The sequence below is a fragment of the Netta rufina genome (genome assembly GCF_964035555.1).
Source record: "Netta rufina genome assembly, chromosome: 25".
Lineage (NCBI taxonomy): Eukaryota > Metazoa > Chordata > Aves > Anseriformes > Anatidae > Netta > Netta rufina.
Genome location: NC_140149.1, coordinates 1,671,711 through 1,696,012, shown reverse-complemented (window position 1 = coordinate 1,696,012; position 24,302 = coordinate 1,671,711). Strand labels below are relative to the sequence as shown.

The 24,302-nt window shown below is 49.2% G+C and overlaps 1 protein-coding gene across 1 annotated transcript in view; it reads left to right on the top strand.

The window, feature by feature from the left end:
* Positions 1–13,673, top strand: part of ARHGAP32 (Rho GTPase activating protein 32) — a gene marked incomplete at both ends in the record, with an annotated part of 162,339 nt that extends 148,666 nt beyond the window's left edge. The window contains 3 exons of the mRNA XM_084301400.1: positions 292–1,146; positions 1,798–2,711; positions 11,412–13,673. Coding sequence (XP_084157526.1) covers positions 292–1,146; positions 1,798–2,711; positions 11,412–13,673 — 4,031 coding nt within the window. The remainder of the gene's footprint in view (positions 1–291; positions 1,147–1,797; positions 2,712–11,411) is intronic.
* Between the last annotated feature and the right edge of the window lie 10,629 nt (positions 13,674–24,302).

Genomic DNA, 24,302 nt, shown 5'->3' with positions numbered 1-24,302 from the left:
ATCAGGAAGGAAAATGCTTTCTGAGGGAGGCCTACAGCACACTTAACCTAGTTTTGCTTTTGCAAACAGCGTAGTTTCATACCAAATCGGACCTGACAACTGCTTTAAAAGAGTTTGAGCACATTTAATTAACAATTACCACTAAGTACATTATTTTTCTGTTTAGAGTTTGCCACACGAGCATCTTGCACATTGCTTTAAAACAACTTTAAAAACAACACCAAGCCATTGTCTCCTGGACAGTATTTTTTTTTTTTTTACACTAACTCCTGTGTATCTACTCATTCCTAGGTGAAACTAAACTACTTCGACCCAGAAGACCTAGATCCAGTAGTGATGCATTGTCTGCTTCTTTCAATGGCGAGCTCTTAGGAAACATGAATCGCTGCAATTCTTATGACAACCTTCCACATCAAAACAGCGATGGGGATGAGGGGATCATCCGTGTTCCTGCCCTTATTTCTCCTCGCTCTTCTGAAGACGTTGACCTGAGCCCACCAGATATTGGAGTTGCCAGCCTGGATTTCGACCCGATGTCTTTTCAGTGCAGCCCACCCCAGGCAGAGTCTGAGTGCCTGGAGACCAGTACCTCCCTGATTGAGTCAGTCGACATAAATAAGGAGAAGCCGAGCCTATTGAAGAAGGATGTAGAATCAGGCAGCCAGTCCCACACACCAGGCAGCGCCACAAGCTCTGAGCCAGTCTCTCCTTTCCAAGAGAAGATGAATCCCATCTTTACTATGGATCAAAGCCCAACTGAAGAGAAGGCCTGCAAACCCCATGTCTTCTCACCCAAGACGGAGCAAAAGCCCATCAAATCTCCACCACCGACTACATCAGAACCTGTCTCCTCTGCACTGCCCAGCCGCATGTCAGAACCAACTGGAGGAGTGCCCATCACGACCAGAAACTCTTCTGCTTCCAACTGGAGCAAAGAGATCGACCTCACTGAAATGACAAACAAGTCCGCAACCCAGATGTCCTTGCCCCTGGAAAGCAATGAAACAGGAGCAGGGGAAGGAGCCCAACAAGAGCTTCAGCATGCCCAGCCAGCGGCTGCTGGCAAACCAGAGTCCCCAGAAGAAGGGGAGAGACCAATGTCAAGCAGTCAGAATAAGAGTGTACCCACTGGAAACACACAGCCAGGTACAGTGCATTTTCCTCCATTCTTTCTTTAAGTTCCAAAGGGGACCTGCTCTCAAAAAAATCCTTCTCTGCGTGCCTTTTAGGAGAGGGGATTGCCCATCAGTTCTGATCACAAGTGTTCTTGCAGGGCTGTGCAAATCAGTAAGGTCTTAACCTCTGTCTTCTCCCTACATCACACAAATCTCGGATATTTTTTCATAAGACTTTGTATACCACTTTTTTTTCCCATCATGCCATACATGAAAATCTATAGCATGTACTTCTAAATCATTTCAGCCGATAGACCATCTAAACTTCTTTTTTAAATTAAAAATCTGCCAACACTTGAAGAAGGGACCTTCTTGCCCAAAACCTTATGATCAAAATTGTGTAAGGGTGTCTCATTCTCTGCTACCTACTTCCTACCTCTCTAGAAATGCAAGAGGAGCCTTTAGACAATTTCTTGTGTTTTTTTTCCTTTTTGTGATGAACTGCTGTGCTATTGAGCAGCGTTTGCATGTAAGACTGAAGATACAGTATTTCGCACCAGAAGGAATTGCCACTGTGAAAGTGTGGAAAGCATCTATTTTTTTATAGTAGTCATTAAGGTTAGGTCACTCTCCTTATTGGGTAACATAAAATCACTCTCTCTCTCAATTTTCCCCCCATTAGGAGCAGTTGCCCTCGACTCCCCCCAGGATCCTGTTCCTGTCAGTTCCGTGTCTCTTATCCCTCCTCCTCCTCCGAAAAACGCAGCACGCATGCTAGCCCTAGTGTTAGCTGAGTCCGCACAGCAAGCGTCTGCTCAGTCTCAGAAAAAGCCAGGAGATACTCATTCTGAAAGCACAAATTATGGAGAGACCGAAGCTGGTACAGCTCTAGAAAAGCTCCATGTCTCTGCTGGTGCTCCAGACAAGCTCCACCTGTATACCAGTCTGCCTGAGAACCGCCTTCACTTCCAGCCTGGTGCTCCAGTAGAGAAGGATTTTCAAGGTAGCAGCACAGCCGGGGAGCAGAACCACCTGTCTGGCGCACCTGGAGCCCGAGACCCCCCGCCTGTCCGCAGTGGCATGCCTGGGGACATGCCCGCTAGCAGAGATGAAGAACAAGAGCAGTCCAGCTTCCATCCTGGTAAATCGGGAGACAAAGATCACTTCCCGTCCCACGCTGGGGACCAGGAGCACCACACCCCGGGTGCACTGCCTGACCTGGAGCCTCCCACACCTGACATGCCAGTAAATAAGCCCCAACTCCGTGCATGCATGCCCGGGGACAAGCACCTCGCGCCCGCCTGCACAGCCGATGACAAACTTCAGACACCTCCTGTTGTGACAGCCGGGGAGAAAAGCACCCTGGCTTCAGTGCCGTATCTGACAACCATCCAGACAACTACAACTGAGCCTAGCCACGGACCAGCGAGCCAACATGCCACTGGCCCAGCCACAACTCAGACAGACAGCATTGTTACAGCGACTCAGCGCATGCTCGCAGCCATCCAGCCCGCTATGTCGCAGAGACAAGATCACCAATCAGCAATGGGACAAGTGCCAGCCGCCTCTGCAAAAGCAACCACTGGTTGCAGCCAGGTACGTGCACGTATCTGCAAGCGCCGTGTGTGTGCACAGCTGCTCTGTGTTTGTAGGGGACTGAGCTCAGGGAGAATTGGTCCAAATCTGAGTGGCAAGAGGCAGGGGGTTCCTCACGGGTTACTTACTGGGAATTGAATGTGTAGGACAGAGGCACAGCCTTACAGGAATGCAGCGCAGTATTTCTTAAGTGAATACATGGGAACATAGCAGTGTATCTACTCATAAGTTTAAGGAAAAAAGAGTATTTTGTGGGGTGACTGATCCAGGGAATGGTGGCTCAGAAGTGCTCAGATGCAAGTAACTGACAATGTCCTCTTCCGGCAGCCTTTAATAAAGCAGGTCAGATTCCTGGTGAGGGGGTTAGTCGTAGAAGTGTGCGTTCAGAAATCCAAGCTATCTGCTGCCCATGAAATACGAACACCTGCAGCTTGCTGGCTGTCTTAGCCACTCCACTGTAATATGGAAGGGATTTCAGCTGTATGACACTACTTGAGCTGCTAAGTCCTACACACAGGTGTATTTCCGTTAACATAAGTACATTAACAAGTAGACCACCTAAGAAAATGCTTTGGCCACTGTATAAAGGCCATAAAGTAGAGACAGCTACTTCCTCCCCCTTCAGCAGTATGACTTTTGCAATAAGAGCACTTACAGGCTCCTCGGCTGCCATTTGTGGCAGGTCCTGGAAGCCACCTGCCATCCCCCAGAGGCAGCATGCTGCCCTTACTGTGAAAGGGAACATACACATCTTTTCCTTTGACAGTGAGCAATGCTGGCTCTCCACAGCAAACGAAAGTCAGGTGTTGTCGACGGAAGGAAGACACAGACGCTCAATATGAGTGTACAGTGAACTTCAACTTTAATGTTGAAGGCTCAGTCGCCTTTTATCTAGTTCGAACATAATCAACTCATACATATTGCAAAAACTAAGCTCAGGATTGGCTAACACTTCCCGCTCTTTTCAGGTAGTTCCTCCTTCTTTTAGCCACCGTCCCGCCTTAGGGACTTTCCCCATGGCTCAAGGGCATCGTGTCCTTGAGCCTGATTGGCTCTCAGCCAGCTGCGTACAGTGCCCAGACTCATGTGAGTTGAGTACGGTACTTTACTAGCCCATTGCCTCTTAACTGCCCAACATCCATGTGTCCTATTTCACTTAACCATTCCTCCACAATTCCCCCGTTTTTATTTTGCTTAGTTAGGCAGTTAAAGATTATACGTGCAGCAACTATAATCAATGTAAGTAGAAAGAACTAACAAAACCCATCCACCCATGTTCCCAAAAACAGATTTAAGCCAACTTTCAAACCAACTATCTTGTACTACAATTTTTTGCGTATGATCCCTTAACCATTTCAACTGGTCGTGAATTGCCCAAGTGATCCACATATTGGTTTTAGGATCGATTTTGCTTAGGATGGCACTATTACGTCCAACCGTTATTGTCAAAGATAACGCAACCAGAATCCCTTGCACCGTTAGATCAGCCATGGTTACTGTTATTCGTACTTGATGACTTTTCTTCAATGGCTGGTTTAACACATCGACTAGGTACCCAGGTTGGACCTGTAGGGGAAGAGATACACACATAACCTCGCCCCATATAAATCACGTCAGCAGGCCCCAACCATTGTCCCGTTTTCATATCTCAGTACAGTACTCTCATAATACATTTATTTTCATTTTCAGACTTAATGTAATGACGTGCCGCGGATGGTTCCTCATGATCTTCAAATATACAAAAATTATTAAGAACAAATAAAGTTTTATTCACCTTCTCTCTAACATCTGTAATGTCTTTAAACTTTTCCAAGTACTGCTTAACTGTTCCATTAGCCCTTTCTACTATAGCTTGACCAGTTGGTGAATGTGGAATACCAGTTATATGCTTAATGTCCCACAGTTCCATAAATCGCTTAAGTGGCCCACTAACATAGGCTGGACCATTATCAGTCTTTATAGTTTGTGGTACTCCCATTACTGCAAAACAACTGGCACGATGACGTCGTACATCCCAAACTTTTTCCCCAGGCTGCGGTGTAGCCCAGAGTAGTGCAGCTTGTAACTCTTCAGAGTTTTGTATATACCATTCCAAATCGCCTGGCTTCATGGGTAACCAGATCATATTTGGAGGAACCCCATCCACCTGCAATATTCGATTCCTCCCCTTCTTTACTAATTCTGCTAATGTTGCAATTTTTTCTTGAATTGTTCGTCGAGGTTGTAACGGAGGAGCTATCCATTCTAATACCACAGTTTCTCCTCCCTTCTCCCCCGTTTTTATTTTTTGCTGTGTTGTCGTGGTTTAACCCGGCCGGCAGCTAAACACCACGCAGCCGTTTGCTCCCCCTCCCCCTCCCTCTCTGGGACGGGGGAGAGAAATGGAAAGTGAAGCCCATGAGTTGAGATAAAGACAGTTTAATAAGACAGGAAAATAATAATAATAATAATAATAATAATAATAATAATAATAATAATAATACAATGATGATAATAGTACTACTAATAATAATGTGTACAAACAAGTGATGCACAATGCAATTGCTCACCACCCGCTGACCGATGCCCAGCTTAACCCCGAGCAGTCCGGCAGCCTCCCCCTAGCTAGCCACCCCTATATATTGTTTAGCCTGACGTCAGATGGTATGGAATACCCCTTTGGCTAGTTTGGGTCACCTGTCCTGGGTCTGTCCCCTCCCAGCTCTTACTGCACCCCCAGCCTGCCTGTTGGCAGGACAGAGCAAGAAGCTGAGATGTCCTTGGCTTGGTATAAGCATTGCTCTGCAACAATTAAAACATCGGGGTGTTATCAGCACTCTTCTCATCCTAAGCCAAAACACAGCATTCCACCAGCTACTAGGAAGAAAATTAATTCTGTTCTAACTGAAACCAAGACATGTGTTATGGAATACAGTCCATTCAAATCTTTGATCCGGACCTTCACGATTTATTGCCGGGAGAGTAAAGGCAAACCTCTGTCATTTTTATGGATCATAGCAGGATTAGGTAGACCAGGTTGCAGTGCTCCCATGGCACACATTTTGACAGTCTTAGGTGCCCTTGTTGACACTGCTCTTGTACTAGGACTTTCCCGTTTTAGCGGCCACTGCTCAACCCACACAGGTTCATCAGTTTTCCATTTTAGTGGGGTTGGGAAAGTCCAATCAATGGCCATACCTATAAATGGTGATCTGACGTAAGAACCATTCCCATCTGAGCAAGAATGTCTCTCCCTGTCAGTGCTTGTACTCCATCTGGCAACGGTGAGACAGATACACTGCATTTTACAACTTTGTCACCTATTGTCCATTGCAGTACTGGTGATCGATGAGCAATAGTCATACCTCCTACTGCTGCTACAGTGGCACTGGATTCGAATGTATGCCAATGCGGTGGCCAAGTTTGCGCGCTGATTATTGTCACATCTGCGCCAGTGTCTGTAGTGGGTTTACGTGGCAAGGTTTTGGTAGCAGGGGGCCATAGGGGTGGTTTCTGTGAGAAAGATCTAGAAGCTGCCCCATGTTTGGGAAGGGCCCCATTGTTTTCCAGATCTGAGCCAATAAGCGATGTTGTTTTGCACCTCTGTGAGAGCATATTTAAGACGGAAAAAAACGCTGCGCCACACAGCAGCCGGGAGGGTCACGGGAGTGAGTGAGAAACAGCCTGCAGGTGCCAAGGTCAGTTTAGAAGGAGGGGGAGAGGCGCCGGAGCAGAAGTCCCCTGCGGCCTGTGGTGAGGACCATGGTGAAGCAGGATGTCCCCCTGCAGCCCATGGAGTACCACGGTGGAGCAGGGTTCCACGCTGCAGCCCGTGGAGGAGCCCACGGTGGAGCAGGTGGCCCTGCACCGACGGAGGCTGCGGCCTGTGGAAGACCCCTGCCAGAGCAGATTCCAGGCTGGACCTGCAGCCCGTGGAGAGGAGCCCACACAGGAGCAGGTGACCCGGCAGGAGCTGCTGCCTGTAGGGGAGCCAGGTTGGAGCAGTTTTCTCCTGAGGGATGGACCCCGTGGTACAGACCCATATCTGGAGCAGTTCTGGAAGAGCTGCTGCCTGTGGGAAGCCCACGCCGGATCAGTCCATCAAGGACTGCATCCCGTGGGTGGGACCCCACAGCACAGGGGACGAGAGTGACCGAGAAGGAGAGGCAGAGAAGAAGTGCTGTAGACTGACCATTACCCCCATTCCCCCGTTCCCCTGTGCCACTCGGGGGGAGGAGGTGGAAAAGGGTGGATGGGGGGGAGGGTGCTTTTGTTTTTTTTTTTTCCTTTGTTTCTCATTTCTCTCGCTTGCTAGTAATAGGCAATAAATCTTACTATCTCCTTATGCCGAGTCTGTTTTGCACGTTACAATAATTATTGCGTGATTTTCTCATCCTTATCTCAACCCTTGAGCCCCTTTTCACATATTTTCTCCCCATTCCTCTTTGAGGAGGGGGAGTGAGAGAGCGGCTGTGGTGGAGCTCGACTGCCCACTCGAGCAGAACCACGACAGTGTCCAACAATGCCTCAATTTGCAGTTTCTCATCCTTTAAACATACTGTGATTTTCTGTCGTGGTCTCTGCTGCATGCCAAGCGTTAATAACGCTACTTTTCCTGTGGAGCCAAATGCTCCGAGTCCTTGGTCCTTATTGACCATCGGTGGTACATGCATTGGAGGAAACATTGCAGAAACCATAATCTGTATTTCCCCAAAATAGTCTTTAGAAGTCCAAGCAATATTTGTGATCCATTCAAGGTAGCAGACGATCTTCCGATCAATAAAGCTCCCACAGGATCACCATTAATAGTAACTGGTCCCATAACTCCTGTCTTTACCCTGGTGGGTTTGGAGTCCAATAGCGTTACATCTACTGCTGTTGCCAAGTCCAAGCCGAGGCTCCCTCTGGTGGCTGGTCGGAGGTAAAGGGCGCGGGGCAGTCCTTCCCGCTGCTCCGGCCATTTCCCGATGCACCATGTCGACAGGTCGCTGTGTTATGCGTATTGGATTGGCAGTTCTGACACCACACTGATTTCGTTTTGCACCCTTGTCTCATATGTCCCGTGATCCCACAGCGAAAACAATGTGGTCGCGGTGAAGACCCTCGGCCAGTAGGACGGCCTCTGGGCGTTTGCAAAGGAGCAAGGGCAGCGAGTGCTTGATTCTGCGTTTGCTGCGCAGTCTCTCTTAATACCTGTGCCTGTTCTTTCATACTATAGTGAAAGCTCCTCCTCTGCTACAGAGGACATTGTCACAGGCACCTCCGAATTTCCTGAGACCCCCTGTGTAATAGTAAAAGTTCTAACGGAAGGTGGCAACGGGCAATGTGTTCCTTCCATATTTATTTGCTGTGGATTAACATTATTAACCCTGATGGTCCTAACCACTCTGTTGCAGCAGCTGCAACTCTTTGTTCAGCTCCATGCATGGCCAATGCATTAGGCACTGCTCTCCATGGCTTCATTAAATTTTCTTCAGCAGACCCAATATCACTAATAACATCATCAAACAATTTATCTCCAAATTTACGCCACTCTGTTTGTTCAAAAAAACTGTATCAGGATTTGTAAAACAACCCTTAGCTACCCCATATGCTAACAACCCTGGCAAATCTTTTTCTACAATCTATATTTAAAATGCTCCGCTTTTATAAAAAGCATCTGAGCAAATAATACGCTGCTTGTCTCTCATACCTTTATATATACAGTTGCAGCCTTTGCAAAGACCTCGGCGGCGCTTTTCTGACGGGACCCTTTATAGGCTCATCCTGGGTGCGGGGACTCCCTTCCACCTTCCGAGCTGCAGGTGCGGGGACTCCTGTCCCTTTCACCTTTCAGACCTCGGCGACGCGTGACCAGCGGGATCCTCTCCCGGGTGCGGGGACTCCACGTCCCTTTCACCTTCCCGACACGGGTGCGGGGATTCTTGTCCCTTCCACCTCCTGGGCTGCATTGCAGGACCGGCTTTCCCTTATTCCGCCCAACCGTGGCCCAGGATCACTGCCAGCATCATCCAAATCTCGTTCAGACCGGTCCCTGTTCGGGTGCCAATTTGTTGTCGATGGAAGGAAGACCAAAACCTCACCCCTAGATATGGGGAAAGCGGACTTCAGGCTGCTCAGGGAACTAGTCAGCAAGCTCCCCTGGGAAACTGCTCTTGAAGGCCTCGATGTCCACCAGTGCTGGTCATTCTTTAAGCAATGCCTCCTAGAAGCACAAGATCAGGCAATTCCTAAATATCGCAAGTCAGGTAGGCGGGGCAGGAGGCCGGCGTGGCTGACCAGGAACATTCTAATGGAGATTAGGCGGAAACAGAGAGTGTTTCGCTACTGGAAGGAGGGCCAGGTGTCATGGAAAGAATACAGGGATGCTGTTCGTGTTTGTAGGGAGAAAATTCGTGTGGCCAAAGCACAGCTAGAGTTGAAGCTGGCTGTGTCTGTGAGAGAAAATAAAAAGGGTTTTTTTAGATATGTGAATGGAAAAAGGAGAACTAAAGAATACATAGGGCCGCTCCTTGACAGGGAAGGTCTCCTCACAGACAATGACATAGGCAAAGCAGAGACGCTTAACGCCTTCTTTGCCTCTGTCTTCGATGCCGATGATGGGCTTCGGGACCCAGGGTGCCCTGAGCTGGAGGACCGGGACGGTGGGGACGACAAACTCCCGACCGACCCTGAACGTGTGCGGGATTTGCTACTCCACCTGGATCCCTACAAGTCCATGGGTCCGGATGGGATTCATCCCCGGGTGCTGAAAGGGCTGGCGGACGTCATCGCGGAACCTCTCTCAATTATTTTTCAACGATCCTGGGAATTTGGAGAGGTCCCGGTAGACTGGAAGCTGGCAAATGTTGTGCCGATTTTCAAGAAGGGTCAGAAAGAAGACCCTAGCAATTACAGGCCTGTCAGTCTCACGTCAGTGCCTGGTAAAATCATGGAGAAGATGGTTCTCGAACTTATTGAGGCGCACCTGAGGGACAAAGCAGTCATTGGTCCCAGCCAGCATGGGTTTGTGAAGGGTAGGTCCTGCCTAACTAACCTGATTTCCTTTTATGATAAGATCACCCGTATGGTGGACCAAGGGAAACCAGCTGATGTGATTTTTTTGGACTTCAGCAAGGCTTTTGACACGGTTTCCCATAGGATCCTACTGGACAAAATGTCCACCATACAGCTAAATAAAAACATCATACGATGGGTGAGCAATTGGCTAACGGGCAGGGCCCAAAGGGTTATGGTAAATGGGGCTGCGTCAGGCTGGCGGGCGGTCACCAGTGGGGTCCCTCAAGGCTCCATTTTAGGGTGGGTACTTTTCAATATTTTTATAAACGATCTGGATGTAGGAATAGAAGGTATTTTGAGCAAGTTTGCTGATGACTCCAAACTTGGAGGAGTTGTGGACTCGAATGAGGGTGGAAAGGCCTTGCAGAGGGATCTGGATAGGTTGGAGAGCTGGGCGATCACCAACCGCATGAAGTTCAATAAGAGCAAGTGCCGGGTCCTGCACCTGGGATGGGGAAACCCTGGCTGCACGTACAGACTGGGCGATGAGACGCTGGAGAGCAGCCTAGAAGAGAGGGATCTGGGGGTCGTGGTAGACAGCAAGTTGAATATGAGCCAGCAGTGTGCCCTGGCAGCCAGGAGGGCCAACCGTGTCCTGGGGTGCATCAAGCACGGCATCGCTAGTAGGTCAAGGGAGGTGATTGTCCCGCTCTACTCTGCGCTGGTGCGGCCTCACCTCGAGTACTGTGTGCAGTTCTGGGCACCACAGTATAAAAAGGACATGAAACTGTTGGAGAGTGTCCAGAGGAGGGCTACGAAGATGGTGAAAGGCCTGGAGGGGAAGACGTATGAAGAACGGCTGAGGTCACTGGGCCTGTTCAGCCTGGAGAAGAGGAGGCTGAGGGGAGACCTCATCACAGTCTACAACTTCCTCGTAAGGGGGTGTCGAGAGGCAGGAGACCTTTTCTCCATTAACACCAGTGACAGGACCCGCGGGAACAGGGTTAAGCTGAGGCAGGGGAAATTTAGGCTGGACGTCAGGAGGGGGTTCTTCACAGAGAGGGTGGTTGTACACTGGAACAGGCTCCCCAGGGAAGTGGTCACTGCACCGACCCTGTCTGAATTTAAGAAGCGATTGGACTGTGCACTTAGTCACATGGTCTGAACTTTTGGGTAGACCTGTGCGGTGTCAAGAGTTGGACTTGATGATCCTTGAGGGTCCCTTCCAACTCAGGATATTCTATGATTCTATGATTCTAAGACACAGACGCTCAATATGAGTGTACAATGAACTTCAACTTTAATGGATAGCTCAGTCGCCTTTTATCTAGTTCGAACATAATCAACTCATACATATTGCAAAAACTAAGCTCAGGATTGGCTAACATTTCCCGCTCTTTTCAGGTAGTTCCTCCTTCTTTTAGCCACCGTCCCGCCTTAGGGACTTTCCCCATGGTTCAAGGGCATCGTGTCCTTGAGCCTGATTGGCTCTCAGCCAGCTGCGTATGTGCCCAGACTCATGTGAGTTGAGTACGGTACTTTACTAGCCCATTGCCTCTTAACTGCCCAACATCCATGTGTCCTATTTCACTTAACCATTCCTCCACAGTCAGGCACAAAATAACTGACACTGTACTAATCCATACAAGCATCTGTGATAGCGTAAGTACAGAATGGGGGAAGGATGCTTGCCTCTAACTTCTACTGGTCTCTTCCTTATAGGTTTGGGGTGCAACTGCACCAGAAAAGCTACCTGATCCTGCTCCTGTTTTTGCCTCAGAAAATAGTTCTACTACACGCTGCTCATCTTCTGTGCCCGCAGGGCACCAGAGCCATGTGGAAAAGCCTCGGGAGAGTACAAGGGCTCCCCCGCTGCACCTGCGTTCCGAATCCGTCCCTACTCATTCATCCTACAGCTTTACACCTCCTGTCCCACCTGTGAGAACACTGGAGAGCAAAATTGCTGCTGCCATGCACTCAAACAATACGGATGCTATCAACAACTCCAACTATCATGCCTTCCTGGCTTCCTCCATGCTGGCCTCCTTTGTGGAGGAAGCCCTGCTGCCGCCGCCGGCGCCGCCACCGCCACCGCCCCCCAAGCACGCTTCTCTGCAGTCCATCTACGTGCCGCATCCCAAGCCGGAGAGCATCCCAGAGCCCTCTGGACCAGACAACTACCTGCACCACAAGCTGACCTCCAGCCACACGTACAGGCCTGAGAGTGTTCCTCCTCACATCTCCTACCACACCAAACCTGACCAGCACCAAGCCTATCCTCCTCGCTCTGAGACACCGACTTCTGCAAGCACTCGCTACAACACCTACACAAACCAAGGAAAAAGCACCTCAACTGTCCACTCCAAGCCTCGCAGCCGGATGGAGTTTGTTTCCTCTGTGAGCCCAATGGGTCTGCGTAACACCAGCTACGGTGAGGACGCCCCACCCTACCCCACCATCCGTCGGGTTCAGTCGCTGCATGTCCCCACCCCGGCTGCCGCTGCTATCCGCTCCGTTCCCATTTCGCGCACCGAGGTGCCTCCAGACGACGAGCCCGTGTATTGCACACGGCCTCTCTACCAGTACAAGCCATATCAACCCCACTCTGACTACCACGTAACTCAGCTGCAGCCTTACTTTGAGAACGGACGAGTCCATTACCGCTACAGTCCTTATTCCAGCTCTTCCGGATCTTCTTATTACACTACTGACGATGGGAACTTCTACGACCTGGACCCCTACAATACCGTACGGGCCAAGCCCTTCCACCCCATGCCCAGCCGAGAGTTTGCCTCCTGCGCCTCGCGGCTGCAAAGCAAAGGTCTGTACCGCAACCCTGGTTTGTCCGCCTACCCGCAGGGTGGCCTCATTGGCCACCTGGCTGGCAAAGAGCACAGCTTTATTAGCAGAGACGTGCCTCCTGCCCCAGACATCAAGCACACGTACATGTCGTGGGACCTCGAGGACATGGAGAAGTACCGCATGCAGTCAATTCGCCGAGAGAGCCGCACACGCCAAAAAATGAAAGGGCCGGTGATGTCCCAGTATGACAACGTGACCCCGCTGCTGCCGGATGATCTGGGAGAACTGGATGTCATTCATCTGCGCAGTAAATCTGATCCTGGGAAAACTGGGCTCCTCACCGTGGCAGAAGGTAAGGAGGGGAGGTACCCAGCCAAAGCAGCTACACCCGAGGGAGATGAACGCTACTACATGCAGCACCCTGAACCAGAACTGGACAGAGCCCACTACCACGGGGCCTATGGGAACGGCCCTTCGGAGAAGCCGTCCCTGCCCCAGAAGCAGAGCAGCATCCGGAGCAGGAAGCTGCACGAGCCTGGATGCAGCACAAACGAACACGGGACGCACTTCCAGCAGGAGGGAAGCCATAGGCAGCCTTCTGAATCCAAAAACGGACCCCCTTATTGTGACTACAGGCCTAAAGGTGGCCCAGAGCCTTCCGAGCCCGTCGGTTACCAGCACTCTGGCGGGAAGTACATGACGATGAACCACGATACCCTGAGACTGAACCACAAGGAAGTGAAGTTAGCGGATGACAGACAAGATTTAGAAAGACCTCGAGCCAAACCGACCATGTCCATGGAGAAACAGACCAGAGACAACTATAAGGAAGAGGAGCACGCTGCCTCACCCATTGCACCACCACCCAAGCCTGAACGGAGCCACAGCCTCAGGATGCAGCACCCTGAATCCATGGAGAAGGATTCTGCCTTCCTCTACCCGTACCAAACCCTCGGAAAACGCCAAAGCACTATGACTGTGATGTCCCACTACGACAATTTGGAGGATTACCATACCATGCCTCAGCACCAAAGAGGGAGCTACGTTGGAGGAGGGGGGTTCATGCCCCCCACTTTTACCCACATGCACAGCAGGACATACGCCACCGCCCTTGGCCAGGGGGCCTTCCTCCCGACGGAGCTGTGTTTGCAGAGGCCCGAAACAGAAGTCCATGTCGAGTGAGCTGATATGAGGCGAAGAAGGAATAGAGTGTAAGCAGCCTCTGCTGGACAGTGGACTGTTTTATTTTTTCAGTGATAGAAAAAAAAATAAATAAATGTTGCCCCAATGAGCAAAGCAAAACTCCTTCAACCCCCCCTCCTCTCCCACCAGCCCACCACTCACTGTTTTTATGTAGTAGAGATACAGCTTTTTCATGTTGTTTGAGATAACTGGAATGGTTAGGCAGGCTGTTGGCGCCCAGATGTTGCCAGAGAGGACAGGCAGAGCTGAAAGAGATGCTGCAGGAGGAAGGGAAAAGAAGTTTTTCCTTCGCTGGATTTGATGTTGGCAGTTACCACCGCTTCCTCACCATGCCTCCGTAGTCCTGTGCATGATGGACTGTGCATGCTGCTGTTCTTGTGAGCCCCGTGTGTCGCCCTTCCCACTGTTAGCTTCCAAGAAAGGGTCTCCGTGACACGCCTCGGAGGAGCCACTCTTCTACTCCCGCTGAGGTTATGCAGCACGAGGGGGTGGGGGGCGGCTTCCGAAGTATTTTCTTCTTGATAAATGCCAAGGTGTGCCTCTCCCTTGAAAATTAGTGCTTAGGTATAGTGGATCTTCACTGCTTTAACTGCTTGGAAGTGGGTGGGAGCCTGTTTTGACTTCAGCCTGTGGAAGAGGCTCTGAAGCAAGCTCACGATACAGCACACTTCTTAAATTGCTTGCTTCACAAGTTGCTTCTGGCTACAAGAAGTCAAAGTTTCTCTAGTATAAGTGGAGGCGAGCTATAGAAGCCAAGTAGGGCACAGGTCTACATTTCTCACAGCAAAAGAAAAAAACAATACAAAAAACACAAAAACACATGCAAAAAGGGAGCAGCACACCCATTTCATGCCAATTCCCCCTATACTGCTAGGCTATCTACAGTCCAGATGATTTAATACCATGTTGAGGCTGGCCAGACAGTATCCTCTCACTCCAAAAAAAAAAAAAAAAAAGAAAAAACATACTAAGAAAACCACTTCTAGTAGCGTTGTGTCCAGCTTGTAAATTGGAGCACAAGTTTCTAGCTGGGAATGACTGTGTAAGTGCTGAGTTACCTGCATGCCCAGCTATTTGCCCAGGGCCAGACCCTGTTGTGTCGGAAGACACAGACGCTCAGTATGAGTGATCAGTGAACTTCAACTTTAAGGGATAGCTCAGTCACCTTTTATCTAGTTCGAACATAATCAACTCATACATATTCCAAAACTAAGGTCAGGATTGGCTAACATTTCCCGCTCTTTTCAGTTAGTTCCTCCTTCTTTTAGCCACTGTCCCGCCTTAGGGGCCTTCCCAGTCGCCCAAGGGCATCGTGTCCTTGAGCCTGATTGGCTCTCAGCCAGCTGCGTATGTACCAGACTCATGTGAGTTGAGTACGGTACTTCACTAGCCCATTTGTACTACAATTTTTTGCGTATGATCCCTTAACCATTTCAACTGGTCGTGAATTGACTGACCACGGTCGGAAAGGTTAAAGCAACACTTCCTCCCACATCTTCACACCCATGTCCCTGAGCCAACAACAAGAAATCAATTGCGGCTCTATTTTGTAGTACAGCATGTCTTAGACTCTCCATATCTTGTGACATTTCAGAAAGAACTTGTATGGTAACATTTGACTGTTTAACAGCCCAGGTGACCCATATATTCATCTGAGGGTCAATCTTCCCTACGATGGCATTACCATGTCCAACCATCATTATCATTGACAACATAATCAACATAATCAAAGTCCCTTGCTTCGTTAATTCAGCCATGGTCGCTGTTATCCTTTTTTGGTGACTTTTCTTCAAGGGCTGGTTTTACATCAGATGTCAAATACATAACATAACACAACCATACAACTTAACCCTAATAACACTACAATTACTGTAAGCACTTAATGGTAACACAATTAATAGTAAGTAACACAACTTAATAGTAACACACTTAAACCTAATCACTCAATGGTGATCGAAGGCTGTTCTTGATAGTCGTCGAGGTGTCACAGCCCACGTCATTGTCAGAGTAATTATCAGGAACCTCTTCCTGGTCGTCTTCGGCGTGTGCAGATTCTAAAGCTGCCCCAGTCTGCTTTGCAGTGATCCACTGGGTACCCGCTTCCAGCACCACTTCAAAATCTCTATAACATTTTATAATATTTTTGCAAGTAACCCCTTAACCACATCCATCACAATACTACATGCAATGATTGACACCACAGTGAACAGAATCCTTAATCCCTCTTTGACTAATCTCAGTAACCATCTATGCATTGTTTCAAACAAATCAGTGAACCATTGACTGAAAGGATTGATACCATATTGACTCCTTCTCATGCACTCCTTCAAGAAAGCAATGAATTTGTGAATTGATTCATTATGATCAAAAAGGTTTAAACGGTACATTCCCTTAAGTTTCTCCAAGAGGCTACTTCACACAATGACCCCATACTTGTGAAACATGGTTTTGCTCGACCAGTACTAATTTCCTATGATTTCAGCCTGCACTATGGCAATAAACGTGCTCTCACTAACACAGTACACACCACACTTGCACACCCAGAGGCCTCTGACACATCTCACTCTCAATCATACCACAACCTCAATCATACCACAGGAATATAATTTAGAATGATAAGCAAACAAACAAGTATTGTCTCATTGTGTTCCTCGTGAAGTTAATTGTAACACTTTGTTTTAAAACCTTACCCTTACACAAATACTTTCAACACAAAATACCTGGACATTTAAGAATAACACATACAATTATTAACACTCCAGTTAGTATCCCTTTTGCATTGCAAGGTAAACCTCTTATGAAAAGAATGCCAGAGAGAAGCAGCACAGCCGCCGCTGCTTCCATCAGACAGGCTGCAGGGTCCTGATGTCCGTCCCTCTGCTCTGTGCCGACTCACCACACGGTGAGGGTCGGCTGCCGTTCGATTCCGTGGAACTCCGAGCGCAGCGCTGCTCGTGGCGGTGACTGAGGGGGGGGGAAGCTCCCATTGCCCCGTAGCCCCCTGAGGCAGCGTTATCGTTCTCACTGAAGGCGGCAGTGGGCAATCCCAGTTGCTCTGTAGCGGCAGCAGCGACTCTCTCCTCAGCCTGATGTGTAGCTAAAGCGTTAGTGACTGTTCTCCAAGGCTTCAATAATTTTTCAGCAGCCTTATTTTCATTACTAACTTCATCAAACAATTTGTCCCCAAATTTACGCCACTCTGTTCAAAAACTGTATCAGGATTGATAAAACAACCCTGCGCTACTCCATATGCTAATAACCCTGGCAAATCTTTTTTACAATCTATATCTAAAATGCTCCGCTTTTCTAAAAAGCATTTGAGCAAATCATACGCCGCTTGTCTCTCCATACCTTTATATACGTCGGTACCGTTGCAGCCTTTGCAAAGACCTCGGCGGTGCTTTCCGGCGGGACCCTCTATGGGCTCATCCCGGGTGCGAGGACTCCCTTTCCGCGCTGCGGGTGCGGGGATTCCAAGTTTTCGTCCCTTTCACCTTTCAGGCCTCGGGTGCGGGGATTCAGCAATTTTTAATCCTTTTCACCTCCTGAGCTGCGTTGCAGGACCGGTTCCCGTATTCCGTCCAACCGTGGCTCGCAGATTCAACTCCAGCGGAGTCCCTGTTCCCGTTCAGATCGGTCCCTGTTCGGGCGCCATTTGTTGCCAACGGCCGGAAGACACAGGGGCTCAGTATGAGTGATCAGTGAACTTTAACTTTAAGGGATAGCTCAGTCGCCTTTTATCTAGTTCGAACATAATCAACTCATACATATTGCAAAAACTAAGCTCAGGATTGGCTAACATTTCCCGCTCTTTTCAGTTTGTTCCTCCTTCTTTTAGCCACCGTCCCGCCTTAGGGGCCTTCCCAGTCGCCCAAGGGCATCGTGTCCTTGAGCCTGATTGGCTCTCAGCCAGCTGTGTACGTGCCAGGCTCATGTGAGTTGAGTACAGTACTTCACTAGCCCATTGCCTCTTAACTGCCCAACATCAACATGTCCTATTTCACTTAACCATTCCTCCACAAGACCCTGCAGCTCTTAGATCAGGGAGTGCTCCTAGTGACCCCAAACTGAAGGCCCTGCAGGACACAGCTTTCTGTAACCTTTCAGTTCTGCGTTGGCAAGGGAATCCCTGTGAAGTCGTGGCACATGCAGAGTAGTTACGTGCTGGCTGTGCGCTGTGAAATAGTTTTGCCTCCCGTATTGCAAGCGTAGAGCACACCAGTATTCAGTTAGCAGTAGGGACAGAAGGCCAGTGCACTCTATAATACACTAATAACATTGTCCTAGGTATTTAAAAGCTTTCCATATTGTGAAAGAAGCCAGGCACCCACTGGTGTGCAGCCTCCTAGACTTCCCAGGCCTAACTACAACCCCACCTTACAAAGCACATCCATTTCATATTAGGCAGGGCTTGCACAAAATACTTGAGGTTTAGGAGTTTTTAAATGCTCACTGAGAAATACCAAGGCCATTCCTGTTCCATATGGTTGAAGAACTTTTCTACCCATTTCAAATCTCTGATGTTTTTATTAAAAATATGGAGGTCCTGCAGTTAGCACACAGCTGTGAAAGTTAAAGGGAAATTTTATTAGATTTATAAGATGGTTGGTTGTTGTTTTGTTTGTTTGTTTTTTGAACAAAAGTTTCATAGCTATTTCGGGGTTTTTTAAATCTTAAAGAAAATGTGCTGCTAGTAGCTAACCAGTCTTTAGCTGTTTGCTTCTTTTACTCTTGTAGCCTTGTCCAGGGCTGTTTCAGTAACAGTACCTTATGGTCCTATTTTATTGTGCAATGTTGTTGTTTTAAGCGTTTTGTTCAGCAGAGTTGTTACATGTTACAGAAATAAATCTGGCAGTCAGAAAACAAGAAAAAAAATGCACTGTGATTCAGGTTACCGTCACCTCCTTGTGAGTAATTACCAGGTAGAGGGGCTTGTTTCTTGGTGGGGGAATGCTTTTTGTAATGTTTTCTTTTATGGGGGAAAAAAAAGATGCACAGAAAGGGGCCCTTAGGTGAGCCAAGCTGTGGGCCATCCCGCTCCAGTGTTAGCTCCCCAGCAGAGGCTGACCCATCCCGCTTCCTTGCCACAAGTGAGCTAAGGGAGGCCGAGTTCAGGATGTTCAGGATGTGCGCTCTCCAGCGAGGTGCGTACTTCACCAGGACTGGTACCAGTCCTCAAGCGCTGCAGCACAGCCCCCCCCCAGCTGCCAGGTACCTGCCGAGGTCTCCAGTTGAAGCAGGGACAACGCGTTTGGTTCAGGCTATTTGGGATTCAGGTACCGAGAGCTGTAGGTCAAACCTCTCTCTCCATGAAAGCCTTAACCCCCGCTCCTGCCCCCCAGCAACTCTCCTAACTTCCGTTTTGGCCTTATGTTAGTCAGGACTGTCCTTCTGCTACCAGGGGGCTGAACTCGGCCCCCACTATTGTAAATGCCTCTCTGGATGTTCCTGCTGAAAGCCACCATCTCCCTTTAGATACCAAGTGCCATCCCTGGACACTTTCTGCTCCCCAGAAACCTGCCCGAGCCTGGGCTCTTCCAGGCACAGCATTGTGCAAAGTGCTGGGTGCTAAGCACCCTTTCTCCCCCACGGGAGCAAAAGCTTTCAGCACCTTTCAGAAAGAGCTCCTGGAAGTACACATCTGTACTCCTAGAGGGGTGCTCCACGCAGCCTTCCCTCAAGAGCAAAAAGCATTTTAAAAAGGCACACAGCAGAAAACTTAACCCAGCGTCCTCCCCGCCCTGTGCACAGCCACATCGGGGCGTATTTCCAGGGCTGCAAGCTCTCAGAGAACCCAAGCCAACCTCTCTATGCCAGGAGTAGGCCACAGGTACAAGGCAAGGTTCAGGTACCAGCTTTTCCCAGACAGTCCGACAGATGAGCGCCTTTCTTTTGGTGTCACCACCAAACATCACAGCTCCAACATCTGCAGCAATGCAGCAGTCAGCCTGCGCCCATCCCACACGAAGCCATATAGCGAACTATGCAGTTCTGCTCTTGCACCGTGGTTAATCGGATGGTCCTTAGAAGGAGTTTTTCCATCCCCATTAATTGATTGATGATAAGTCAAAACAGCTACATCTTTCCAAAATCACAGCTGAACTATACAAAAGGGCACTTTGCTTCAGTGCAAGGATGGGAGGTTACACCACATGTCTAAATAAGGTGGATGATCTGGAGGTGAGTTGGTAGCTCAGTTCTTGGCATCCTAGCAGAGAAAAGGGAGAGAGCAAGGGGATGGCAAGGCAAATAAATAAAACTAATTGCAAGGCCAGTTCTTCTCAGATTAATTTATTGCCTAGCTTTATCTCCAGCAAGATGACAAGCAGCTATGCTTTTAAATATTTCCCTTACACTTGCCACAAGCTAGCTACATCTTAACTTGCCACTTCCTAAGTTTTCAGCTGAATTTCTGCCTAGTGCATGGAAGAGTTAGGGTCCAATAATGTACTCCAGCTCTGGTTTTCCACCTCCACCTCAGAGCAGAATGTGTGACCCATAGGAGACCTTTCTTGGTGAAGGGAGAGTGCAGACGTTAGGTGAGTAATGAGGACCTAGCCCCTATAAAGTCTTAAGTAAAGCATTAATTTCTAATTTTTTAACAAAACTTATCAGGTGAAATCTATATGCAGATATGACAAAAGACCCACAATGTTGTGCCTATGTCTTTCCAGAGATCCTCATTTTATGCTCATCATTTGAAAGGGGTCAGCAAGGATTGCACAGTGGTAGTAAGATGCTACACAAAACCAAAACCAACCAGAAAACATGCTGTTCCTCTTTAACCCCAGAAAGGGACAGAACCTCACGTGTACTATGCCATTCCTCAGTACGTCAACAGGGCATTGACCGAAGTGATGTGTTACGTGTTAGGAAATCTGGATGAGAAGTAGTTTTACTTTCTTTTGTTAAAGGCGGCTTAGGCATGCACCTCTTTTCCCAGAACCTCGTGCTACGGAAACCCGATGTTGAAAGGCAGGCATGGTCTGGTTTAAACAAACGTACGCCAGAATACCTGTGTGTGCAGTCTTGCCTCGTCCAGTTTGTTGGGAGGGTGGGGGGGGGTGGGGGGAGAAAAGGGTTGTTTTGCAGTTCATTTTCCTGCTGTAGAAGACTTGGTTTTTCTTTCCCTGAGCCGCATGAGAGAAACGTCCCAGAAAGTCTTGGGTTACCTTTGGAGATCCCTCCACTTTAATTTATATAGTGTCTTTTTTTTGTGAACTGGTGTAAAATGTATATGCCGACGAGCTCATGTATTTTTATGTAAATATTTTTTGTGGTTTCCCCACTGCCCTCCTCTGTAAATATTTATAATTCTCATATTCTTCTCACCTTGTATGATGCAGATGTGGTTTTGTTTCTGTTTTTTATTTGTACTGTAATGCAACAATCCAGACTGAAGTGTCTTGTGGTATTAAACAAAAGCAACAGTCCCACTGAGCTCACACTCAGATGTACAACTTGACAGCATTAATCAAGCCAGGTTAAAAACTATTCCTTTGTGTTTGTGTATTTGTACCTCTGCCTCATTATTATTTTTATACTATATTGTTAATTATTAATAATGGAAAAGCATGAAAAAAAAAATGAAGAGCCATGCTTCGGAGGGACAGGGCAAGGATCTCTGAACACAAAGGACAAGGTGATTTGTATTCATTTGCAAAGTCTATCCCAGAAATTGTTCACTGTAGGTCCTGCCACTGCTTATCTGCCCCGCTCCACCTGTGGCCATGACTGCTCCTAACAAAAAATAAACCAGCCTGGGTTTTTTTTGTCTCCCTTTCTTCTCACCCTACCTGCCAGAGCAGGCAGAAATAGCTCGGCCCTTGCCCAGCAGGGCTGGTGGAGCTGGCACTGACAGATGGCACTGGCCACGGTAGCCTTCAGAGCCCGCTGGGGGATGCGAGGTGCCACACTAATTTTGTGCACAGTTAATTAGCAGCAAAAGATGATTAGAGGGAGCTATGCTTTTAACATTGAGGGAAGGACTTTTAGGAGTATTTTCAGCCAGTACATGCTATGTAATTTAGAAGTGCTGCAGGCAATAAAACCCAACCTAACCGTCCTCTCTGGGGGCAGCAGGCTGAACCCCCTGCTGCAGGCTGGAGCCGGTGGGACACCATCACCGGGAGCTGCTGTGTGTGCCTGTCCTGGTGCACAGGCAGTGATTTGGGAGCAGCAGGCCCAGAATTGTTCTGTGGGAGCACAGAGGGGTAATTACAGCTCCTGTGAGCTGTCTGCTGAGCCCCCTCTCTTATCCTCATCCACACCTGAAGCCTCGCCTCACAGCCCAGGTTTACACGTAGCGCACTCAGCCCCATCCTTCAGCTGACCACCGGTGTCCTTGCAGGAAAGGTCCCACGGGCAAGCCACCACCTCTGGTTTTTAACATCTGGCCTAGGGAGTCTTGGAAAGGTGGCCACCCAAAGCAGTACCATGCTGTGCTTCAGTGCGAGCCATACCTACACTGCACAGCCGCGCTGAAAGCAGCAGGCATCGAGCTTTTCCTGTGCTAGGCTCCATCAGAGCCACTGCTGCCACATCCAGCCTCGAGGTTACAGAGCCAGGCTGTTTTCACACACCACCATGCAACCGCAGGCTTGATTTCCAGCACCCCCATAGATGCCTGGTGAAGGGCCAGCTGTTGGTTAATGCCCCTAACTCTGATGTTGTCCTTCAGGTTAGCGAAGGCAGAACACAAAACCGGGGGAGCTAGCAAACAAAAACCTCAAGGCTTCTGAAGGCCACTACACAAATTCTCATTTTCAGCTAAGGTGTTTGTGGCAGCACAACAGCTCTGCTGCACGCTACACCGATGATCAAAAAGATCAGGTCGAGCATCAAATCCATGCCAGAAGATCTCAGTTTGGTGAGGGCACAGCAGGTCTGACCCCAATGCCCCAGGAGCACGGCCTCCCTCCTTGTTTTGGCCTGAAGCACATGAAAAACAAGGCTGTGCTTGCCCAGCCAACAAGGACATTGCCTGGAGCAATCCTCCCACCAGCACAGCGAGCAAAGTAGTCATGAGCTGGGTGTTTCAGCTCACGTCCAGGGAGGACTCGGTGTGTACAAGCACTGCTAGGAGCATTTCCCAGCTGCACACCCGCCGCCCTCCTGGCACCACCACAAGAACAAAACAAAAGCTGGAGGCTCTCGGCTCTTCAGAGCCGCTCTCGAGCAGCAGCCCCGTGGCTGAGATGCACACGCAGGTGGGGGGGAAGAGGGCACCAGGCTGATTTTCCCCAGGTGCTTCCACCAGGCGGCACTGTGAAACCGCATTTACCGCTAAAAGCCAACTTTTTAGACCGTTGGAAAGGATTGGGTTCCGTTCTAGTAGTTTCTGTCCGGGTCCCCAATTCCTGGTACCTGGGCTGGATTTTTTTTGTTTGTTTCCCCACCATAGCTGCTCTGACCGCCCAGCTCCCCAGCACCATGCTCGCTGCAGCCCCAGCGCCCAGCCAGGAGGGCTGAGCTGTTGCTGCTCAGGAGCTGTGCTTAGAGCCCGCTTGCCAAGCTGAAAGGCAAACTGCAGACCTAGGCAGTTCACTGCTGCTTTTCAGAGAAGCCATCAGCTGTTCAAGGACTCTGTCCCCAGAGGAACACTGCAGTGCATTTGCTTATCATCAGATGTGCTGGTTAAAAGAGGAATTCAATGCTCGAAGAGACATCCAGAAGCAGCAGCTGAGGCTGGAGAGGCAGGGAAGATGCAGTGCTGCTTAGTTCCTCCCTCATCATCCTCCATCTGGCAAGGATGCCCTGTTACAATTCAGATTATGCACCCAGAAGACCCCCAACCACAAGCACCAAGTCCAGCAGCTGCCAGAGCAGCGCTTGTACGGCTGCAAGAGGCTCTGCAGCCACATGTGCAGATGGCAGCACGCAGGATGCCACTTGTTGAGCTTCACTTCCCAGCACCAGACTGGGCACAAGCCAGGCCTTGGCCTCTCATCCCACATTAATGAGGGCTGAGCACCTGCTGCAGACAACATCAATCTACCGGGTCCACACAGAGTGGCAGGAAAACCCCAAAACATGAGCTCAGGAGGCAGGAAGCCTCCAAACAGGGAGGCTGCTCCTGCCCCTCGCCAGCAGGGCTTGATGAGGGAGGGACACACAAGTCCCCCAGGAATAACATTCCTGCTGCAAAAGGCAGGGTTGGTGTGAGAACAGCCTACCACTGCCTCAGGGATGGCAACGCACCCTGTGCAATGCCTGGGTCTCAGCCCGGAGAGGCCAGATCTGAGGGAGCACCCAGCTGTGGGGGCCAACAGCAACAACAAAAGGGATGGGGAAAATGGCACCAACCAAAAGGGATGGGGAAAAGCTGTCCTATGCTGCTCCCATCTGCCTAGGGACAGCAGGAGCACGCTCCCTGCCCCAGAGATCTCCAGCCTACCCCTCCACAATCACTCTCCTTTCCCCCCCAAAAATACATTTTAAATATATATATAAATACATACACACACACGTGTATTTGTCCTCTCTGTGCAGTTGGGTGCACACACACAGTGGAACAAAGCCCTCAGGTCAGTGCAGGGACACAGCTGGCACCACGGCTACCTCTTAAAACAAAGTTCTTCAGCCTGCAGCAGGGCTCTCGATCCAAGC